Raw genomic sequence first — 16,850 nt, 5'->3', positions numbered from 1 at the left:
CAATGTGAAATTAAATAGAATATATTAATATGTTTTTACTCTGCATGTAAAGAGAACCATTGCCCATGGAGGAGGTGGAGGAGTATGAGATGTTAGAAGTGCAGGAGCCAGAGGATGATGAGGATTGTTCGCCGAGAGCGACACCACCACGCTACGGTCAGCCTTCGAATTCGACTGGTTCCGCCAGCTCAGATGGCGACAGTCCAATTAAATCGAATAGCACCGGTGGCACACCGGAAAAAGATGAACACAAATCGTATGCGAAACCCATTGTGGATACGCCGCGACCAGCATTCGAGGAAAAGAAGCTACTCAACACAATGGCCAGTAATCCGCAACGCTCCAGCGCTACTAACAGCAGCTCACAGTCATCCGCAGTCTCAGCGGCAGCAGCTGCACTCCAAAAGAAAGGAATCACTTTGAAAAAAACGCCCAGCTCGAGCGTCTCAGGTGCTGGACAAAAGTCTACGGGCGCACAACAGCAGCCCAGCAACAAAGTTTCGGCAGGCGGACGCACAACAATCCAACTGCCGGAGGCAGTTAAACGTAAGCTGTCGGATGAATGCGCCAGCTCGACGGTACACAAGAAGGTGATGAAGACAAACTCCAGCATCAAACAGGCAGTTGGCAACAGCAACAGCAGTGCAAATCCAGATCCAGCAACTGCAGCAGCAGGCGGTGCCACAGCTAGTGTGGTCCACACGACCACCGCCCAATTGCTGCAGGTTAAGAAGGAACGCGAGAGCAACCAATCTCCACCGCCAGGCATTAATATCATAACTATACCTGCCGCACAGCAGCTCAATGGCAACATGATTGGTGGCGGAACAGGCGGAGGTGCCAACTCATCGACAGCCGCAACTGTGGCATCCACATCTGTGGCCAGTACCAATGGCTTCTCGCCGCACATTGAGGAGTTGGAATTTAAGAACGAAATCATTTTTGATTCCGGCAAAGGAAACGCTGCCACGCATGCCACTCCAGAGATTATTAATTTGGGCAACTTTGATAACTCGCTGCCGCCCACATTCTTTAAGAATCTATGCAACTCGGGTCGCCACGAGGCACTCGGTCTGTATGTGGCCAATGTGATGAACCGAATCTCACGACGCGCTGCTGCCAAATTGGAACTGGGCATTCTGCGTGCCATTGTTGATGTGCAAAGCGATGAGCTGGAGCAGTAACCCCATACAATTGATCGATTAGACTCCCTACTCCCTACACAGCTTAGAAGTTAGACAACGTAGTCATGTAGTGAGCTGAATTTTAATTTAATTCGATGACATTTTATGACGATTTGTAAGCATTTCATTAATCCAACAATTTTGAAGAATTGTTCCCTATTTAAGCATATGTTATGTGTAAGATTCATCCATCGATCCATTGTCACCCACATTCATAATTATCGAAAATACGCTAAGCATTTGATTACGTTTTGATTTACAACTTTGTAATTGTAAGTCAATTATGTACACAGGTATTTTGATTTGTAACTTTGTAATTGGAGATCAAATGTTGTAGTGTAAGAGATCGGTTTTAAAAAGTTGTACCGTGTTTGAACTCATCGCGTTTATTAATCTCCCATTTTGGTTGTCATGCCCTCTCATCGAATTCATGTCATTTTAGTTTGTAAGTTGCAACATATTTTCATTGCGTTTACATAAATACATAAATTATATGATAAATATAATAATAAATCAATAAAGATGCATCATAGCCCACTTACTTGGATCGTGCCTAAATCTTCCGTCTGTTTCGTGCCACTCAAAGATATCGACTTGCTGCACTCCTTTACTGTTTGTGTGCCAAATGGCCAATGTATTCCGGCTCATTACCTCCACTTGGGTCGCATTCAGCGGTATTTGTTGCAACAACTTAAAGTTCTCCAACACAAACGATGGTTCTAAAGAGCATGGATTATTATTGTCTTTATTATATGTGTATATATATATGGAATTTGTTTTACCTTTGAGGCGCTGCTGCACTGCAGCCACGTGCTGACCGAGCTGCTGCCAATCCTCGACAGCATATGAGCTTGCACCACGCTTCCACTTGTTGCCATTAGCAGCCATCTCGCCCAGTTCATAGTTTGCAACGGCAAGTGGCTTTGTGAAAATCAGTTGACCAGCAACATGGAGATTGGGTCGATTATGCGCCTTGTTCTTTAGTAGCTCTTCGACCATCAGTCCATTGATCTGATCTACCCAGAGTTCTTTAATGTTATTGCTCAGTATTCGATTGTCATGGGGTAGCGTGTTATCGATCAGCAATGAGCCTGCTATTTGCTGTGCCTGATCACAAAGCAGCAGCTCGTCTGATTGCCAGCGAATGCCATTAACAGTTCCCCTTGCTTCCAGATCATTATAGAGGTTCAGTGTGTATATCATCGTTTTACCAGATATGCTATGATTTCCATATATATACACAGAATCATTGATCCACTGTGCAACGGGCACTTTGGCAACAGTGCTTGCATTTGTCGCAAAAAGCCGTTGGATGGTGGCGGTGTCAACAGTTTTGGGTGCACCGATCACAGACACTTCGTTTGTATCATTACGCAGAACATCATTGACTAAATTTAATTGATTTATTAACACATTATTCAAATCACCCAGGACTATCGAATCCGGTATATTCCATTTTCCTGTTATATTGTGTACTCCGGCAGTTTTTAATGTGTTTGACACGAAATCATTCAAATCTAGCGAGCCGTTGCTGTTGAAAGTCAAACTATTTTTTATTATCGATACTTATTTTTGTTGATAATTTGGTTTGAAAGTAACGTATTTTGTTGTTATCGGATGCAGGCTATCGACCAAACTCTTCGCATACTCGAGCTGCTTTATATTTATAGGATATATAAAATATATATATTCTCTCTGAATCAAAATCAAATTATTCCAATTATATATATTTTGTTATATATATGTATATGCAAAATAATTTTCCCAAATTGCGAAGCTTCTTTCGGAATTTTTGTTAGCCCTGACACTAATGCAGTATGCATCAAACTGTTCGACTTTTTAAAAGTTCCTTTACTTGTTTTTGTTACCTTATTTCTTGCAGAAATTGTACTATTAAATGATCAATCTATTAGTTTAAAAGTGAAGTTAATTATGTTTCTTCGCAAATTCAACTATTACACTTGAAAATAATCAAATATTAAACAGCATTTGTTTTCGCGCTCAGCAGAACAATTGAATAATTTAGTATATGCTAAGTCATGATTTTGTGTATTTTAAAAACTAACCTTTGGTCACATCGCACTTTAGCCACTATTGTTTTTCTTGACCTGAAGTGTGTTGTTGAACAGTTTTGGAAGCTACTGCCTGCCAGTAGAAAGTGCATTTAAATTAAATTAAACTGCAGCAAACATAAGGTAAAATGTAGATTATACCTGAAGTGAATGTGTGCTTGATCGGTGTGTTCAATTGCAATTGCAACGTGTACAGAAATTTCACCTGCCTATATTAGCGCGCACAGCTGATTTTTACCTTGTGCGTGTGTGTGTGCGTTGCTGTTTCGAGTGTGCATGTGTATGTGTCTATGTAGTTGCTCAATGCTTGCAAAACCGTTTTTAGCGCGTAAACAAATGCAGTGAAATTTGATACCGCATTACAACAAATCGCTTTTACGACCACTTACCCTATGCCCTCAACAAGTGCGCCATCTTTGACACGTAGTAGCTGTACTTGTTTCACTGCCAGCGGTTGTGCAAAAGTGACGTCATGCTTGAAACTTATTGGCACATCGAGGCGCTGACTGCGCGTTCGACTGAAATAATTTTGCCCGATATGCTCCACATGCAGACCATTAAGAGTGCCCTATAACAATGAGATGTGTGCTTAAAACTGCGCTTTCACATTCTGCTGACTCACCTCAAACTCCAACAGTCCCTCGAAGCTAGCATTGTCCAATTGTACGCCCTTCAATTCCACATGTTCGTTGTCCAGCCATATCTCATTCAACACATTTTCTAATCGTCGACCATTCAGCGTCTCATAATGGGGAATCCCGCCAAACTGCGCCTGCTCGACGTGCAGCGTATTCAAGGCTGCATCGCCGCTTAAATAACGCGATAGCGCCGGCAGATGAAAGCCATTCAGGTTGCTCACGTTGCATAGTTGCGAGGAGGCAACAAGATTGCCGTTAATCTGGACGGGAACTGGCAGGAAGCCTCCAACTTGTGTGTACATCATGTCTTCTGGTATTCGTAGTCCGTTGACACGCTTCACATTAATTGAATGCGAAAGCACAATTGGATTAACTACATAATAAATAAGTATATTGCATTTCATAATCAGCTTTGTTAATTAACCAACTGCTTACTGACCAAACTTCACAGCTTGCAGTTGCTCCGAGCCATTCAATCTATAAGTATCGCCGAGCAGCTGTTCCAACGTGTAGTTGTTCAATTTGCCCTGGAGCACAACGTTCTGCTCACTTGCCACACCAGCCACAGTCTGCCTTGCTATGAACTGCTGATCGCCACTTGTCTCTAACCAGCAATGTCCAAAACGCTGTGCCTGAATACCATTTAAAGAGCCACTAAAGCTCAGTTCGCTAATGTTGACAGGATGGCGAAAGGTGAAGTCCCCGACGTATTTAATGTTGCCTGCCAGTTGCTGCAGCTGCTGCTCCAGTTGGGCAATGCTCACATTATTGATGTGCCCCTTCAGCCACACGTTACGTGCATGGATAGTGCCATTGAAGTTGCTTGGCAGTTGCCAACTGCGCAGTCGTTGTGCTCCCTGCTCGTAGAGCTCTTCCAGGTGGTGGCCAAAGAGCGTGCCATGCATGTGAAGTTGCTGCACATTCACCTGGTCAGCGTGTAGTTCATTCACATACAAGTTGCTATTGATGTGCTGGTCGCCAGTGCGTCGCATGTAATCGTCAAATTTCAGTTGATTCAACTGTAGTTCTGTGGCATTCAGCTGAGGCACGTCTATGCTGGAAAGTTGCATGGGAAATCTGAGGCTCTGATTGCTACTCTTAAGCAGCAGCTGCTGTGACAGCTGATCCACAGCAATGCCATTCAATGTGTTAACCTCGCCAAAGCCTTTCAGTATTGTTAAACTCTGTGGCCATAGCTTGGCACCCTCGACTACTTGCACTTCATCCACATTCAGCTGCACTAGCTGCTGCAAGTCCAGCGCATTGATGAAGCTCAGTTGCGTATCATTGGCATTTAACTGTTTCTCGAAACGCAGATTAATATCATCCAGTTGTTGGTCAACTCGCAACGCCTGCTGCAATGTCATGGTTGTGGATGGACCCACGCTGTTCGATGCCTCGAGTAAATCCTGCACTTGAAGCAGCTGCCCAATGGTCACATCTGCATTGATTACAAAGTCACCCTGCAGCTGAACTGTCTGATGTGTAACTTTCATGGGCGACATGGCACGCAGCTCAGCTCCACGTAATTGACCCTGTAGACGAAAAAATTTGATAAGATGGGGAATCGCCGATTATGTAACTTCTTGCTTACCGCAATGGTGATGGGCTCCAGTACATGGATATTCTCGAATTGTTTGGCACCCTCAATAATCTGCGTATGATTCGCTTCATGGAGCAACACATCAAAGCTTTGCTTGTTCACATGTATTTGATTCAGACGCTGATTGATCTGCAGCTTGTTCACTTCAATGGGCTGAGCGAATTGTACATCTTGTTGCACAATATAATCACCCCCATCGATGGATATCAGCTGACTGACTGGACGATCGTTAATCTCATTGCTATTGACCATAATCGCCTCCGCCTTTAGGTTGCTAATGTCCACGTGAGCTTTTATGAACTGCACTTCACTGCCCCGACGCTTAAGCGTTTGTTCCGACAGCTGCGTCCAGTTGAGGCCATTGAGACTGCCATCAATTTGGAGTTCCTGCAAGTTCAGCTCTCCTATGACAGGACGTTGCTGTTCCTCTCCGGTCGCTTCCATTAAGTTCTCACTAACGTAAACATTGTCCGCTTTAACTAGCTCATATGTGGGATTTTTTGGGACGATTCCATTAATGCGTTTTGCTTGCAACTTCTCGTGCACCAACAGAGTGCCCACTGTTATCTCATCGAATTTGTGTTCCGTCTTCTGCTGCGACTTGACAGATCGCTTTACTGGTTGATGTTGAGCCTCAGCTGCATGCTGATCTAGTAGATCTAGAGCCCGTTTTGCATAGCGCAAGGCATCCCAATAGTTTGTTGAAAGGTGCTGTTGCACATCTACGAACTGTGTAAGAGATTCACATACGTAAGGTATTAAAAGCGAAATCAAAAAGAAATTATGTTCAATATATTTTACAGCATTCTAAAAATTGAGGCTCGTTAGTAGCGTATGTCTCCTGATAATGTTATAATAATTGGATAATAAACTTGATAGATTGTCATTTGATCATATTCATATTGTTCGGGGGTAGTTAACACTATGTTGCTAGCTTTCTTTAGTTTGTAGCTCGTTTGATTTCCAACTTAGTTTATTCTTTAAGATTTTTAGTTCTATTTGTTTAACCTTATCTGATTAGGTAATATGCATTTAAAAATTAGTTAGATTACTTACAGATTTCGTGTTCACACGTTTTACATGGATATCTCGCACTTTCTGATTCCGATCCTTGAGCTTTTTCTAAGTAATCAATATTGATCAATGTAATTTGCATTAAAAACTCGAACTTACCTGCAAAGCTTTAAATAATCGATCCACATTCATGTTCTCCAATCGCTTTGTTTGCTCGCGTGCCCAGTCGATGATTTCCTGTCGCAGGACATTGGCATGTTCGTCCTGCTTGTAGAGTGGCTGAAATATGTTTGTTTCGTTGGCGGCCATATTTTCATTGGCAATAACTGCAAACACAAATGTTTATCATATATAGTAAGATATCGCTTACACAATGAAGTGAAAAAACATACCCAAGTAACTTTGCTCATTCTCCACGTAGCTGCGCATGCGTGCCACGCCTCGACTTAAGGCGCCCTCGGTAAACTGCACCGTTGACTCTTCGAATTTCCAATCGTTAAGGTTATAGATTTTCACATCCTGCTTATTGCAGGCCACCAAAAGCAGAAATTTCTCTGAAATTACATGCTGTACACAAAGACAAAATATGAGTTGCAATTAGACTTTTTGATTAATTGATAAAATAGTTAAATGATTGAACTATTAAGAAGACTATAAATTGAGGTACCTAATATTCAAGTATTAAGAATAGAAAGTAGGATTTATGATATTACATATTTAGAAGCAAACAAATTTGAGTATTATTTTGCAAATTAGCAACACATGCTTCCTAAATTACAAAAATAGATAAATACGTGCTTTTAGTTTAACATAAACAATAACCATTGTTTTGTACTTTCTGACAGTTTAGTTATAATTGAATAATAAAACTTGCAATATAATAACAATTTGTAGCGAATATTTCAGGTGCAGCTGCACTTCCCCAGTTGCTTTGTCACACCTAATTATGTTTTGTTCTCTAAAAATTGAGAGCGGGTGTTTCACAATTATTTCACAATCACTCGATGCGATGCGGGGTTGAATATTGCTTTTGAAAAATAGAACTGTCGTCTCACAGTTTGACAGTCACTGCATTGTACTCACCGTGACGGGTAGGAAGCGTTCCAAAGCATAGAAACTCAAGCGCTGATAGGGCACAAATTGTCCTTTGTCATAGACATAGATCACAGTGTCCGCTTCCTCAGGTGTTCCACTTTTGGCCCGGCCAATTCCGTTGCCACCACCTGCCACCGTATTGCCAAGTATTAAAAAGTGTCGTCGACTCACTTCGTTCACCGGGAGGCTAAAGTACTTGACATCGACGGCGCCATTGGAGCGCAGTCGTTGAAAGAGTTCAAATCGTCGTGCACTAACATCGTACTTGTAGATTTCCGAGTATGTCGAGGTGCGTCCATTGGCGTTCGCATAGTTGGCCACCGCCACAAAGTCGGCAAAGTCAATGCCAAATGCCTCCAGGCGTCGGGCATTGTTGCAGGGAATAGAGCCGAGGCGTCGGAATGTGCCGCCGTTCCACTTAAAGTAGGGGCAACGCTGCTGCCTCTTGCTGCTGCTGTCAGCTTCATAAGCCTGCAGCAGTGTCAACTCCTGGCTGCTAATCCTCAGGTACATGCCACGCAATCGCAACTCAGCAAAGTATTGAACTGTTCGCATGCTTCTGTCCGGCGACAACTCGTAGATGGGGGACCCATCACTGGCCTGATCCACGGGCTCGGTGTGATTGTAGCTGAGTGCCACATAGCCGAGACCGGCATAGCTAAGGCAGTCCAATGCCACAGCCCTTGGTGCCGCCTGCTCATGCAGCAGTGCGTAATCCTTCTCAGCCTCACGCCACACATAAACGGCAAAATGTCGCTCACCCGTCGCATCTTTGTGCAACGCTGTCGCATACTTGACTGTGGGCAGCTGCAGCATGCAAATATCCAGGGGAAAGGGCACCGGCACCGAGGCAATACGCACTAGACCATTGAAGCTATAGCTGGCTAGAAGATTGGGGATACGTTAGGATTTAGTAAAAGCCGATTCGTGAGAGGTCTGAGACTAAAGCAAACAACTCTTTCTCAATTTTCGCCAGCCTTGGCCTGCTATGGAGCTGGCAAGCTATCGACGTTGCATTGGCCAGCAACTGGAGGAACTCGAGCTGCTTAGCTCCATTTACTGCGGCGCCGGCGAGCTGCAGTTGCTCGACGCCGGCGTCGTTGCGGATTTCAATGAGTTTATGGCCTCAGATGCTGTTGTGCTGCGCTCCCACCTCGAGTACATCATCAAGCTGTCCATTTCGGGCAGAGTTTGTGTGGACGTGCGTATTGAGTTGCCACACTTGTATCCCCAGCTGGAGCTGGCTAGGATTACTGTGCACACCACGTTGCTGGGCAAACTGAAGGAGCAGCGCCTCAAGGCCGACATTGACGCACATTTGGCGGAGCAGCGTGACGCTGAGGAAGCATATATTTTCCAACTTCTTACATGGCTGCAGGAGCACATTGAGACTTTAATGCTGCGACCGGAGAGTGAACTAGAGAATCAGCAGCTGGAAGAGGAGCAGCCAAAGGCTGGAAACTTGGAAAGGCTTTGGATCTACTCGCATCACATTAAGTCGAGCGCCAAGAGACAGGAGATAGTGCGACAAGCCCGCCAGTTGGATCTCAGCGGATTTAGCCGACCCGGCAAACCCGGCATCATCTGCGTTGAGGGTCAGCCGGAGCAAGTGCAGCAATACTGGCGGGATATCAAGTCGCTGCGCTGGCAGAAGATTACCTTGGTTAAAACGGAACAGCATCAGCGGAAACGTTTCTTCGACAAGTTCAGTGAGCAGCTCTTTAATGCCAGCGATGATGGCAACGACGAAGGCGTTATGAACATGGGCCAATTCATAAAGTTTTTGGAGGCCCACGGCACTGGCTACATGAAATCCGAGTTGTTTGGCTTAGTCTGATAGTTTCATTCTTAATAAATTGTTATTGTTAAAAAAAAAAAAATCAAAAAACCTTTATCGAAGAATTGCTGCATATCACGTTTGTGGAGTCGCATCGATTCCGCATCCAAGTCCGAACTCAATCGGTAACTGGGATAACTTTCATGGAAGTGCACTGCAAAGGCGGTGATCCACATCCATAGCGTACAATGGAATATTAATATAAATAATAAACGACACATTTTAATGGAAAACACAAAGAATACACTTAACACGTGCTGCGCGCTCTTAAAGAACAAACGCAAACTAAATAAAACTTGCGATGGGATGATAGAGAGAGGGAGAATATTTTTCATAGGTAACGGTTCATACATACTGGGTATTAGCAGCGTCAAAGGTGTATATTGGGTTTGTAACAGTTCAAAAGTTAAGTTGCATCTTTTACAATTTTGTTCTTGTTTTGAAAAACAAGTCAAAATAGGAATGGTTTTTTTTAAATTGCTTAACTTATTAATTTCTATTAGATCTATACTTCTTGATGTTGGTTTTGGCCAATGTTATTTTCCATATAATTAGACGCAATAAAAATAGAAGTGTGTTACAGTAACTTCAAGCAATATTACAATAATATAGTAATTTGAAAATGTTCTATTAAATGCAATTATTACTTTTGTTTGACAGAAAACTACTGCAATAGCTTTGGCTGAACATTTGATATATTTGTTAGCCCTCGGAATACTTTAGTATTTAAGCATAATTAATTTGGTATGTTTTTAAAATAGGGTTTTATTGAAAATGTGTAGTGAATATCTTAAAGCGAGCACACTCGACTGTAGCTTTCTTTCTTGTTTCTTACCCTTTTCATGTGGTCGTGTATTAAAAGAATATAGAAAAGGCCACATCTGCCTAAAAAAGTAGTCTGTAATGCTTATATCTGCAATAAATATATGTATTTTATTTACAAAACTTTTTACTTATATACACTGAAATAAATGTATACAATATGTAAATAATTAGAAACATATTAAATGTATTTTTAAGGTCACAAAATTAACTGCAGACCAGGTATTTTATAGTCGACAGAAGAAAACTTGCATAGCCTAAATGAAACCTTCTCCATCGATTTGCTGATCTAATGAATGATCCGAATTTTCGTAAAGTTGGCATGTTGTTTGCTCTAGTCTTTTAGTTGCCTTTGTCGTTGTCTCCGTTACCTCTATTCTTGGTTCCCGTTCAACATTTGTTTTTGACTGAACATTCTTGCGCTTTATGAAATCACAGTAGAAACAACGATGCTCCCGGTTCACTTTCCTTCTTTTGACCCATGATAGTTGATAGTATGCCTTCCTGAAGTTCTCATTGCTGTAGCCATAAATTATGGGATTGACGGCTGCATTCACAAATATAAGATACTGTGCGATGTATGAAAAGAGTTGTATGCCATTATCAACCGTCGTCTCGGTACTGTAGTATTTGGCACGGAGCACCACCAAAATGGTGAACGGCAAGCGAAGCACCACAAAGACAATGACCACAATGAAAAGGGTTTTGGCTACGCTGCGTTTGTAGCTCACAGTCAGCGGATGCTCACGACTTAGGACGCGTTTCTCGTAGCGATCCAGCTGGGAAAGAATTCAGTTTCTAAAGTGCTAATAATGTGTATTGAAGAGTTCTCACCTTGATGAATATGGCCGTATAGCAGATTAGCATAATGCCAAGAGGCAGCCAGACTAAGACTGTGATGAGCACATACCAATACTTGGGCAATATCTTGGTGTTCTCCTTGCAATAACATTCCGTAAAGTTGCGCCACACACGCACTTTGTAGACCCTGTAGATGGCCAGAGGCAATGAAAGCAGTATTCCCGCCAGCCAAGTTGAAATGATCACGATGCGAGCACCTCGAAGTGTTAGACGAGACTCTCGCGGTAGTACTATGGCAGTCAGACGATCGTAGCTAACAGCCGAGAGGTTTAGGACAGCTGTGATCAAGAATACAACCACCAAGAAGCCCTCCATCTTGCAGCCAACGCTGCCCAGCTGATAGTTCTGATAGAAGTCATTGATCATGAACATAATCGGGCAGATGAGCAGGGTGAAAAAATCAGCGGTCGCCATATTGGCTATGATTAAATTAGTTGGTGATCGCAGCGATCGCGTTGTGGCAATCAGATAGATGAGAATAAAGTTGCCATATAATCCGAAAACAATTAATGGCACAAATGCGCAAATCTTCCAAGCAATATTAACGATTGATTTGTGCAACCAAATGCGGTCTTCTGGAAAATCCCATTGGCTAAAGTCAAACTGCTGAGAAATATTAGATTGATGTAAAGCTAGATAATCATTAACAGCCTCGGATTTTGCATATGTTCATACTTTTTGAGTATCAAAGTAAATACAAATAAAAAAAAATAGTTTAAAATATAGTGAATAAATACGTCTAACTCTAAGTTGTGCTATCAATTGATTAAATCATGACAATCTGCTAAATCCGAGGAATAATCATTAGAAGTACGCACCGTAAAGTCCGTGTAATTTGTCGACATTTTAGATCTGTTCTAGGAGGAATCTGAGAAACAACTGAAACAGGTGCCATCCGCTTGTGAGTAACATGCAAATTAACATGACAATTTATTGATCCTGTCTAATTCACTTAACTGATAGATAAGGCTATTAACATCTATCACTGATAATGCACACTAAAAGCTTGCTATATTTGACGTTTCCACTGCGTGGGCGTTTGTTTGTTTATTCATATTGTGATTAAACTTTCTGGTAAAACTCGCCTCACTTTGCGCTTCTCACGAAAGAATGAAAACGCTTGAGTACTCATTCATATCCAAGTTTTTATATTTACATTGAATTCTTCTTTACCATACATAAACGTTATAGTTAATTCCTTTTAGTCAATCCACTCGTTACTTTCGCTAAATATCCTAGAAATCCTTCGAGTTTGATACCATCCAATGGCTGTTTGACTTTGAGATGCACTTTAATTTAGTTTTTTGATACATTTGCTATTAAAGCTAAGCCGTGCAATGGTTTTTCCATAAAATTTCAGTTTGATTAATTTGGCGCTAATCTAATCGATGTCCAATTTGCGAAAGGATCCTTCAATGCCGAACACGGTGTCGGCATTCAACCGCTTGCCGGGACGCAGCTGTTCATTAACTCCGTATTGGTTATCTTCCTTCAGGTATTCGTTATACTCGAGCATCTGCTTCTCCATATTGACTATTATATCAGATATGCGTCCATTACTTCCACCATACTCCTCTGGCAAATATTCTCGTGGAATAACCTCGTTCAGCTTCTCTAGATTCTTGTAGACGAAGAACTAGAAAACATTTTCAAGTGTAGAGCATGTTATTAGTTTTTCTAGAAGATAAACTTAATATTTAATCAAAATCAGAACTAAAATCAGAACCCCATTAGTTAGTTTATTATGTCTGAAAATAGTGAGTCTAACTATTATTGATATTATGTTTGCTATGAAATCTTTTGAAGTGCCTTTTAGCGTTATCGAAACAAATCAACTGATAAGCGATAATACGTGACGAATGCAGAAACAGTGGGCTGGATTATTGGCTTTCAAATGGATTAGAGCTATTTATACTGCAATTTTTCCCTAATCGGTTAATTTATCGGCTGTCTCCTACTTTGTAATGCAACGCTAACATAAAGGTCGGACTGTTTATTGTACTTACTCGAGATTGTAGCTTGGCGGGCATTAAACTCTTGCACATGTTGAGCAGTGCAGCCGCCTCCTTGGGGCAGTTGATGAAATGAACTCCCTTGATTCGCGCTGGTGCTGCTTTCTCGCCAAAAACGCCCATCTTCTTGATGAGCGGAAGATCGATTTGAGCTAGGAAACTGAGGCTCATGCTGCCCATATCTAGAATTTCAATATAGCCACTGATGACACTATTATCATCCTCGCGTATTTGACGCTCCATGAGCAGCGTCTGGTAGCGAAAGAGATCGATTAACTTAAAGACCTTGGGATCAAACTTGGAATAATCTGTGAGCTGAATTCTAGGTCCGCCTGGTCCAAAGGGCTTGGGTAGTTGCACATATGTTCTGTGGATATATTGGGAATGATGTTCAATGTGTTCGTTGATCGTTTTTATAAACTTACCCCGTGCGGCACAAGGCAATGTTGCGTTCGTCCATTTGGCGATTCGCAAACAACTCCGGCATCATGGTTTTAATGGTGAGGAAGCTATCCAACTTGGACTTGGCCTTCTCCAAGCTGAATTTGCAGCCCCGCAAAAAGGCGATAAGGAATTGATCATCCTGTCGACACTTTAGATGCGGCTGTTTGGCAATCCAATCCCGCAGCGCCTGCAAATCAGCTGGCACTCGTTCCTCCACCTCGTTTAGCTCCGTTGCGGCAATGTGGCGCAATTCAGCGCTGAGAGGACGTAGCTCGGCCATAATCTGTATCTGAACTGTGCGTCGTGGCAACTCTCCGACTACTAAACTGGCCTACTACAGCTGCTGCTGTTGCCTACAATCAGTTGGCGCTAATCTACTGCCTTTATGACCAATCACACGCCTGATAATAGTGGGTTATTCGGCCAGAATCCGGGTACTAACGCACTCTCATTGCTCTCAACTCACTTCACTAATGTCTTGCGATGAGTGTCAAACTACACGCCGATTAGATTGACGCAACTCAAGTCGAAGAATCATGGTTATTAACTGTTAATGGTAGCCCAACTGCAGCTGTTCAGAGATAAGACGATGGTGTGCCAAGGGTCGCCATCGGTGTTCGGGGGAGGGGCTTTAGCATCGATGTCGCGTCGTCGCAAAATGCAGGTGAAAAAGAGGCGCAAAAATAGAACCGTTTCGTTTTTTTTTGTTTTCGTTTTTGTTGATATCGTCTGTTAATCGAACCGCGTAACCGTTATATGTGCCTTAAGTGTTATCTTATCGAAAACAGCGCTGCACAGTGACCTCAAACCTATGAATAGAATAGATTCTATATATGTGCGATAGTTTCATCTGGGCAGAAATTTATGATTAACAAGTTGTTAATAACAACTTAAAAATGTACAAAAATTGTGGCAAATTATTTTATTTAAAAATTTCATTTTATTTATTCATTTATGTCAATTATCAGAATCCGATCAGAATACTTGAATTTCCGAATAAAAACACACGAAATATGTACATTTTTTAAACTGAATTTCCATCCATTAAAGAAATGCTTGATTTTTTGATTCTAAATCCTCTCTTTATTCATACTAAAAATAAATACTCTACGAACCAAAAAATTAAAGATGGACATTTCAAAAACAGATGTTAAACTATAAATTATTTAACCCAGTGTCAATGCATATGTCGGTTATATTTTGTATATGGCTATATTTTTACATAAGAAATCGGTTAAATTCATGAACGGTAACAATTTGAAGAGTGATACATTGTTATATATTCTATCTAATTTAACCGATTAAAAACACATGAACTATGTAAATTATTAGTAATTTTATTTAAATCTCACTAAGATTTAAAGATGGAAAGTTCTTAAACACAGATATCGTGTTTAAAGTACGGAACCTACATTTTAAACTCTTTGAAAGTCAGTGTCAATCAGCCGATGGTTTTCTTTGAAATGGTTGTGAATATTGCCTTCTGATTGCTTATCGATTTACAGTCTTGAGGCTCTTAAAACAACTTGCTAATCTCTCGATTGCACATTTCATCAGCTACCTGTGGTTTGACAGCATACAAATTAAGGTGGCGACAGTGTGCGTTAGCGACGATAGCTGCTCCTCCTATCCTCTTATTGCCACACTGAGTGCGTGTACACCAAGTACTGTACACTTGTCTGGGAAGCTCGAAGTTGGCGCCGACTTTACTGTTAGTCGTGCACCAGCCTAGATAGAGTACACAAGTCTTTTTTTTGACAGTCTATACACACAATACACACACACACACAGCAATCTTTTAAGTTTCGATATAAAAAATTCGCAGTTATCCTAGACTATGGCCAAATTACGAGAGCTGGCGCCAGAGTTGGCAGACGTAGCGCGCTCTCAGCTCAACGAGGATGCAGCAAGTAGGGATGCAATCATTGTGGCATTCCGCACATGGATTAACGAACAGAACTACCTGGAGGCTCGCACCGACGATCAGTTCTTGGTTGCATTTCTGCGATTCTGCCTGTGGGACTTGGAAGAAGCCAAGAAACGCATTGTGTTCTTCTACAACTACAAGTCCAAAGAGCGTGGACTGCTCAAAAGTCGATCCGTAGACGACAAGTTGCTTGAACTGGTCAGATCGGGGTAAGCATGAACTCATTAATCACTCAAAATTGATTGCAATTGATTGATTGGGAGTTTCTCCATTTTATGCTCTGCAGCATATTTGCTACGTTGCCAAATCCGATTGGACCTGGTGGCCCTCGTATTCACTATACACGCATGGGACGCATAGAGACTTCCAAGCACAGTGTCACTGACATCTTTCGCTTCCATGCCTTCCGCTCCGAAATCGAGATCAATACAGACGACAATTGGAATATTGCTGGCGTTGTTGAGATTATTGATTTCACTAAAATACCATATTCATTGCTGCTGCAGTTCGATCCAAGTCTGTTTCGACGCATGAACGCCTTCCTGGAGCATGGTATTCCCACGAATTTAGTGGCCACGCACATTGTGAACGCCTCGCGTGAAACGCAATTTGTACTCACCATAATCCGAAATGTGATGAAGCAGAAGGAACTGGTGAGTGTTACGCTTCTATAACTATGGTGTATGACTAATGGCATGGTTTTTTTTAGCTGCATATACATCCCAATATCGAGTCGCTGCAGAAAGCCATTGGCAAGGAGTACCTACCAGGGGAGCTAGGTGGCGATAATGGTACGGTCATCGATGCTGTGTCCCGCTACGAGGCACAGTTCAACAGCTTTGCTTCCTACTTCATTGATGACGAGCGTTTCGGTGTCGATGAGAAGCTGCGCGCGGCCAACGAGAAGGAGCAGCAACGCAATGCGCAGCTGGTGTCTGGTGTCACCGGAGAAGAGGGCTCCTTTCGCAAGTTGAACTTCGATTGAGGCTATTGTTGTGGATAGGGCAGTTAATTGTATATTCAAATGCACATACTATATACACACTCCTCCTCACACCACCCTCCATCTCTCTCTCTAGATACATATATATATATATATATCCCATTTAAGTATCTGTATAGCGTACATACCCTATACATACATATATGTACGAGTACTACTGCGCTATAGCGAACTTTGGTCATAGCAGAACCTGATATTTTATAACAATTCATAGAAAAAATAACATCGAAACTAAAAGCAAATTGATCAATGTTACAAAAAAAACAAAAACAGTAAAACAAAAAAAATGTACACTAAAAAAACAACAACAAAAACGCCATCAAATGGCAAAAACCTCA

General features: G+C 41.9%; 7 protein-coding genes across 10 annotated transcripts in view; 4 read left to right on the top strand and 3 right to left on the bottom strand.

The window, feature by feature from the left end:
* The window catches only part of LOC117570146 (uncharacterized), a 2,312-nt gene extending 579 nt beyond the window's left edge, over positions 1-1,733 (top strand). Inside the window, exon 2 of the mRNA XM_034251611.2 lies at positions 53-1,733. Coding sequence (XP_034107502.1) covers positions 53-1,184 — 1,132 coding nt within the window. The 3' untranslated portion in view covers positions 1,185-1,733. The remainder of the gene's footprint in view (positions 1-52) is intronic.
* Positions 1-9,664, bottom strand: part of LOC117566758 (uncharacterized) — a 21,626-nt gene extending 11,962 nt beyond the window's left edge. For both annotated transcript variants that reach the window (XM_052005179.1, XM_052005180.1), the window contains exons 1-11: positions 9,496-9,664; positions 7,595-8,490; positions 6,904-7,078; positions 6,671-6,837; positions 6,554-6,619; positions 5,489-6,226; positions 4,334-5,429; positions 3,879-4,267; positions 3,646-3,824; positions 1,967-2,715; positions 1,727-1,903 (exon numbers count right to left, since the gene is read on the bottom strand). In XM_052005179.1, coding sequence (XP_051861139.1) covers positions 1,727-1,903; positions 1,967-2,715; positions 3,646-3,824; positions 3,879-4,267; positions 4,334-5,429; positions 5,489-6,226; positions 6,554-6,619; positions 6,671-6,837; positions 6,904-7,078; positions 7,595-8,490; positions 9,496-9,664 — 4,801 coding nt within the window. The remainder of the gene's footprint in view (positions 1-1,726; positions 1,904-1,966; positions 2,716-3,645; positions 3,825-3,878; positions 4,268-4,333; positions 5,430-5,488; positions 6,227-6,553; positions 6,620-6,670; positions 6,838-6,903; positions 7,079-7,594; positions 8,491-9,495) is intronic.
* Positions 1-11,211, top strand: part of LOC117570149 (putative N(4)-(beta-N-acetylglucosaminyl)-L-asparaginase GM21137) — a 15,834-nt gene extending 4,623 nt beyond the window's left edge. The window contains exon 2 of the mRNA XM_034251614.2: positions 11,122-11,211. Coding sequence (XP_034107505.2) covers positions 11,122-11,129 — 8 coding nt within the window. The 3' untranslated portion in view covers positions 11,130-11,211. The remainder of the gene's footprint in view (positions 1-11,121) is intronic.
* LOC117570153 (RWD domain-containing protein 2A) lies at positions 3,262-9,502 on the top strand. Its single transcript, XM_034251620.2, has 2 exons — positions 3,262-3,379; positions 8,583-9,502. Exon 2 carries the CDS (start codon positions 8,595-8,597, stop codon positions 9,441-9,443), a length of 849 nt encoding a protein of 282 aa, XP_034107511.1. The 5' UTR covers positions 3,262-3,379; positions 8,583-8,594; the 3' UTR covers positions 9,444-9,502.
* On the top strand, positions 3,281-16,850 carry LOC117570151 (uncharacterized). 2 transcript variants are annotated; one of them, XM_034251617.2, is made up of 4 exons: positions 3,281-3,379; positions 15,408-15,718; positions 15,796-16,162; positions 16,219-16,850. In XM_034251617.2, exons 2-4 carry the CDS (start codon positions 15,420-15,422, stop codon positions 16,492-16,494), a joined length of 942 nt encoding a protein of 313 aa, XP_034107508.1. In that variant the 5' UTR covers positions 3,281-3,379; positions 15,408-15,419; the 3' UTR covers positions 16,495-16,850. The 2 variants fall into 2 exon arrangements, with proteins under 2 accessions (XP_034107508.1, XP_034107507.1); XM_034251616.2 differs by lacking the exon at positions 3,281-3,379 and having other exon boundaries at positions 15,323-15,718.
* Positions 10,351-12,116, bottom strand: LOC117566760 (galanin receptor type 1). Of its 2 annotated transcripts, none has more exons than XM_052005182.1 (3): positions 11,945-12,116; positions 11,100-11,732; positions 10,351-11,044 (listed from the first exon to the last, which is right to left on the bottom strand). In XM_052005182.1, exons 1-3 carry the CDS (start codon positions 11,969-11,971, stop codon positions 10,523-10,525), a joined length of 1,182 nt encoding a protein of 393 aa, XP_051861142.1. In that variant the 5' UTR covers positions 11,972-12,116; the 3' UTR covers positions 10,351-10,522. The 2 variants fall into 2 exon arrangements, with proteins under 2 accessions (XP_051861142.1, XP_034102194.1); XM_034246303.2 differs by having other exon boundaries at positions 11,100-11,729.
* LOC117570152 (alpha-tocopherol transfer protein-like) lies at positions 12,265-14,360 on the bottom strand. The gene is made up of 3 exons (XM_034251619.2): positions 13,564-14,360; positions 13,133-13,505; positions 12,265-12,762 (listed from the first exon to the last, which is right to left on the bottom strand). The coding sequence occupies exons 1-3, from the start codon at positions 13,860-13,862 to the stop codon at positions 12,508-12,510; spliced, it is 927 nt and encodes a 308-aa protein (XP_034107510.1). The 5' UTR covers positions 13,863-14,360; the 3' UTR covers positions 12,265-12,507.

Source organism: Drosophila albomicans, chromosome 3 (genome assembly GCF_009650485.2).
Source record: "Drosophila albomicans strain 15112-1751.03 chromosome 3, ASM965048v2, whole genome shotgun sequence".
NCBI classification, from domain to species: domain Eukaryota; kingdom Metazoa; phylum Arthropoda; class Insecta; order Diptera; family Drosophilidae; genus Drosophila; species Drosophila albomicans.
The sequence above is the reverse complement of the archived record's forward strand: the minus strand, read 5'-3'. Positions and strand labels throughout refer to the sequence as shown.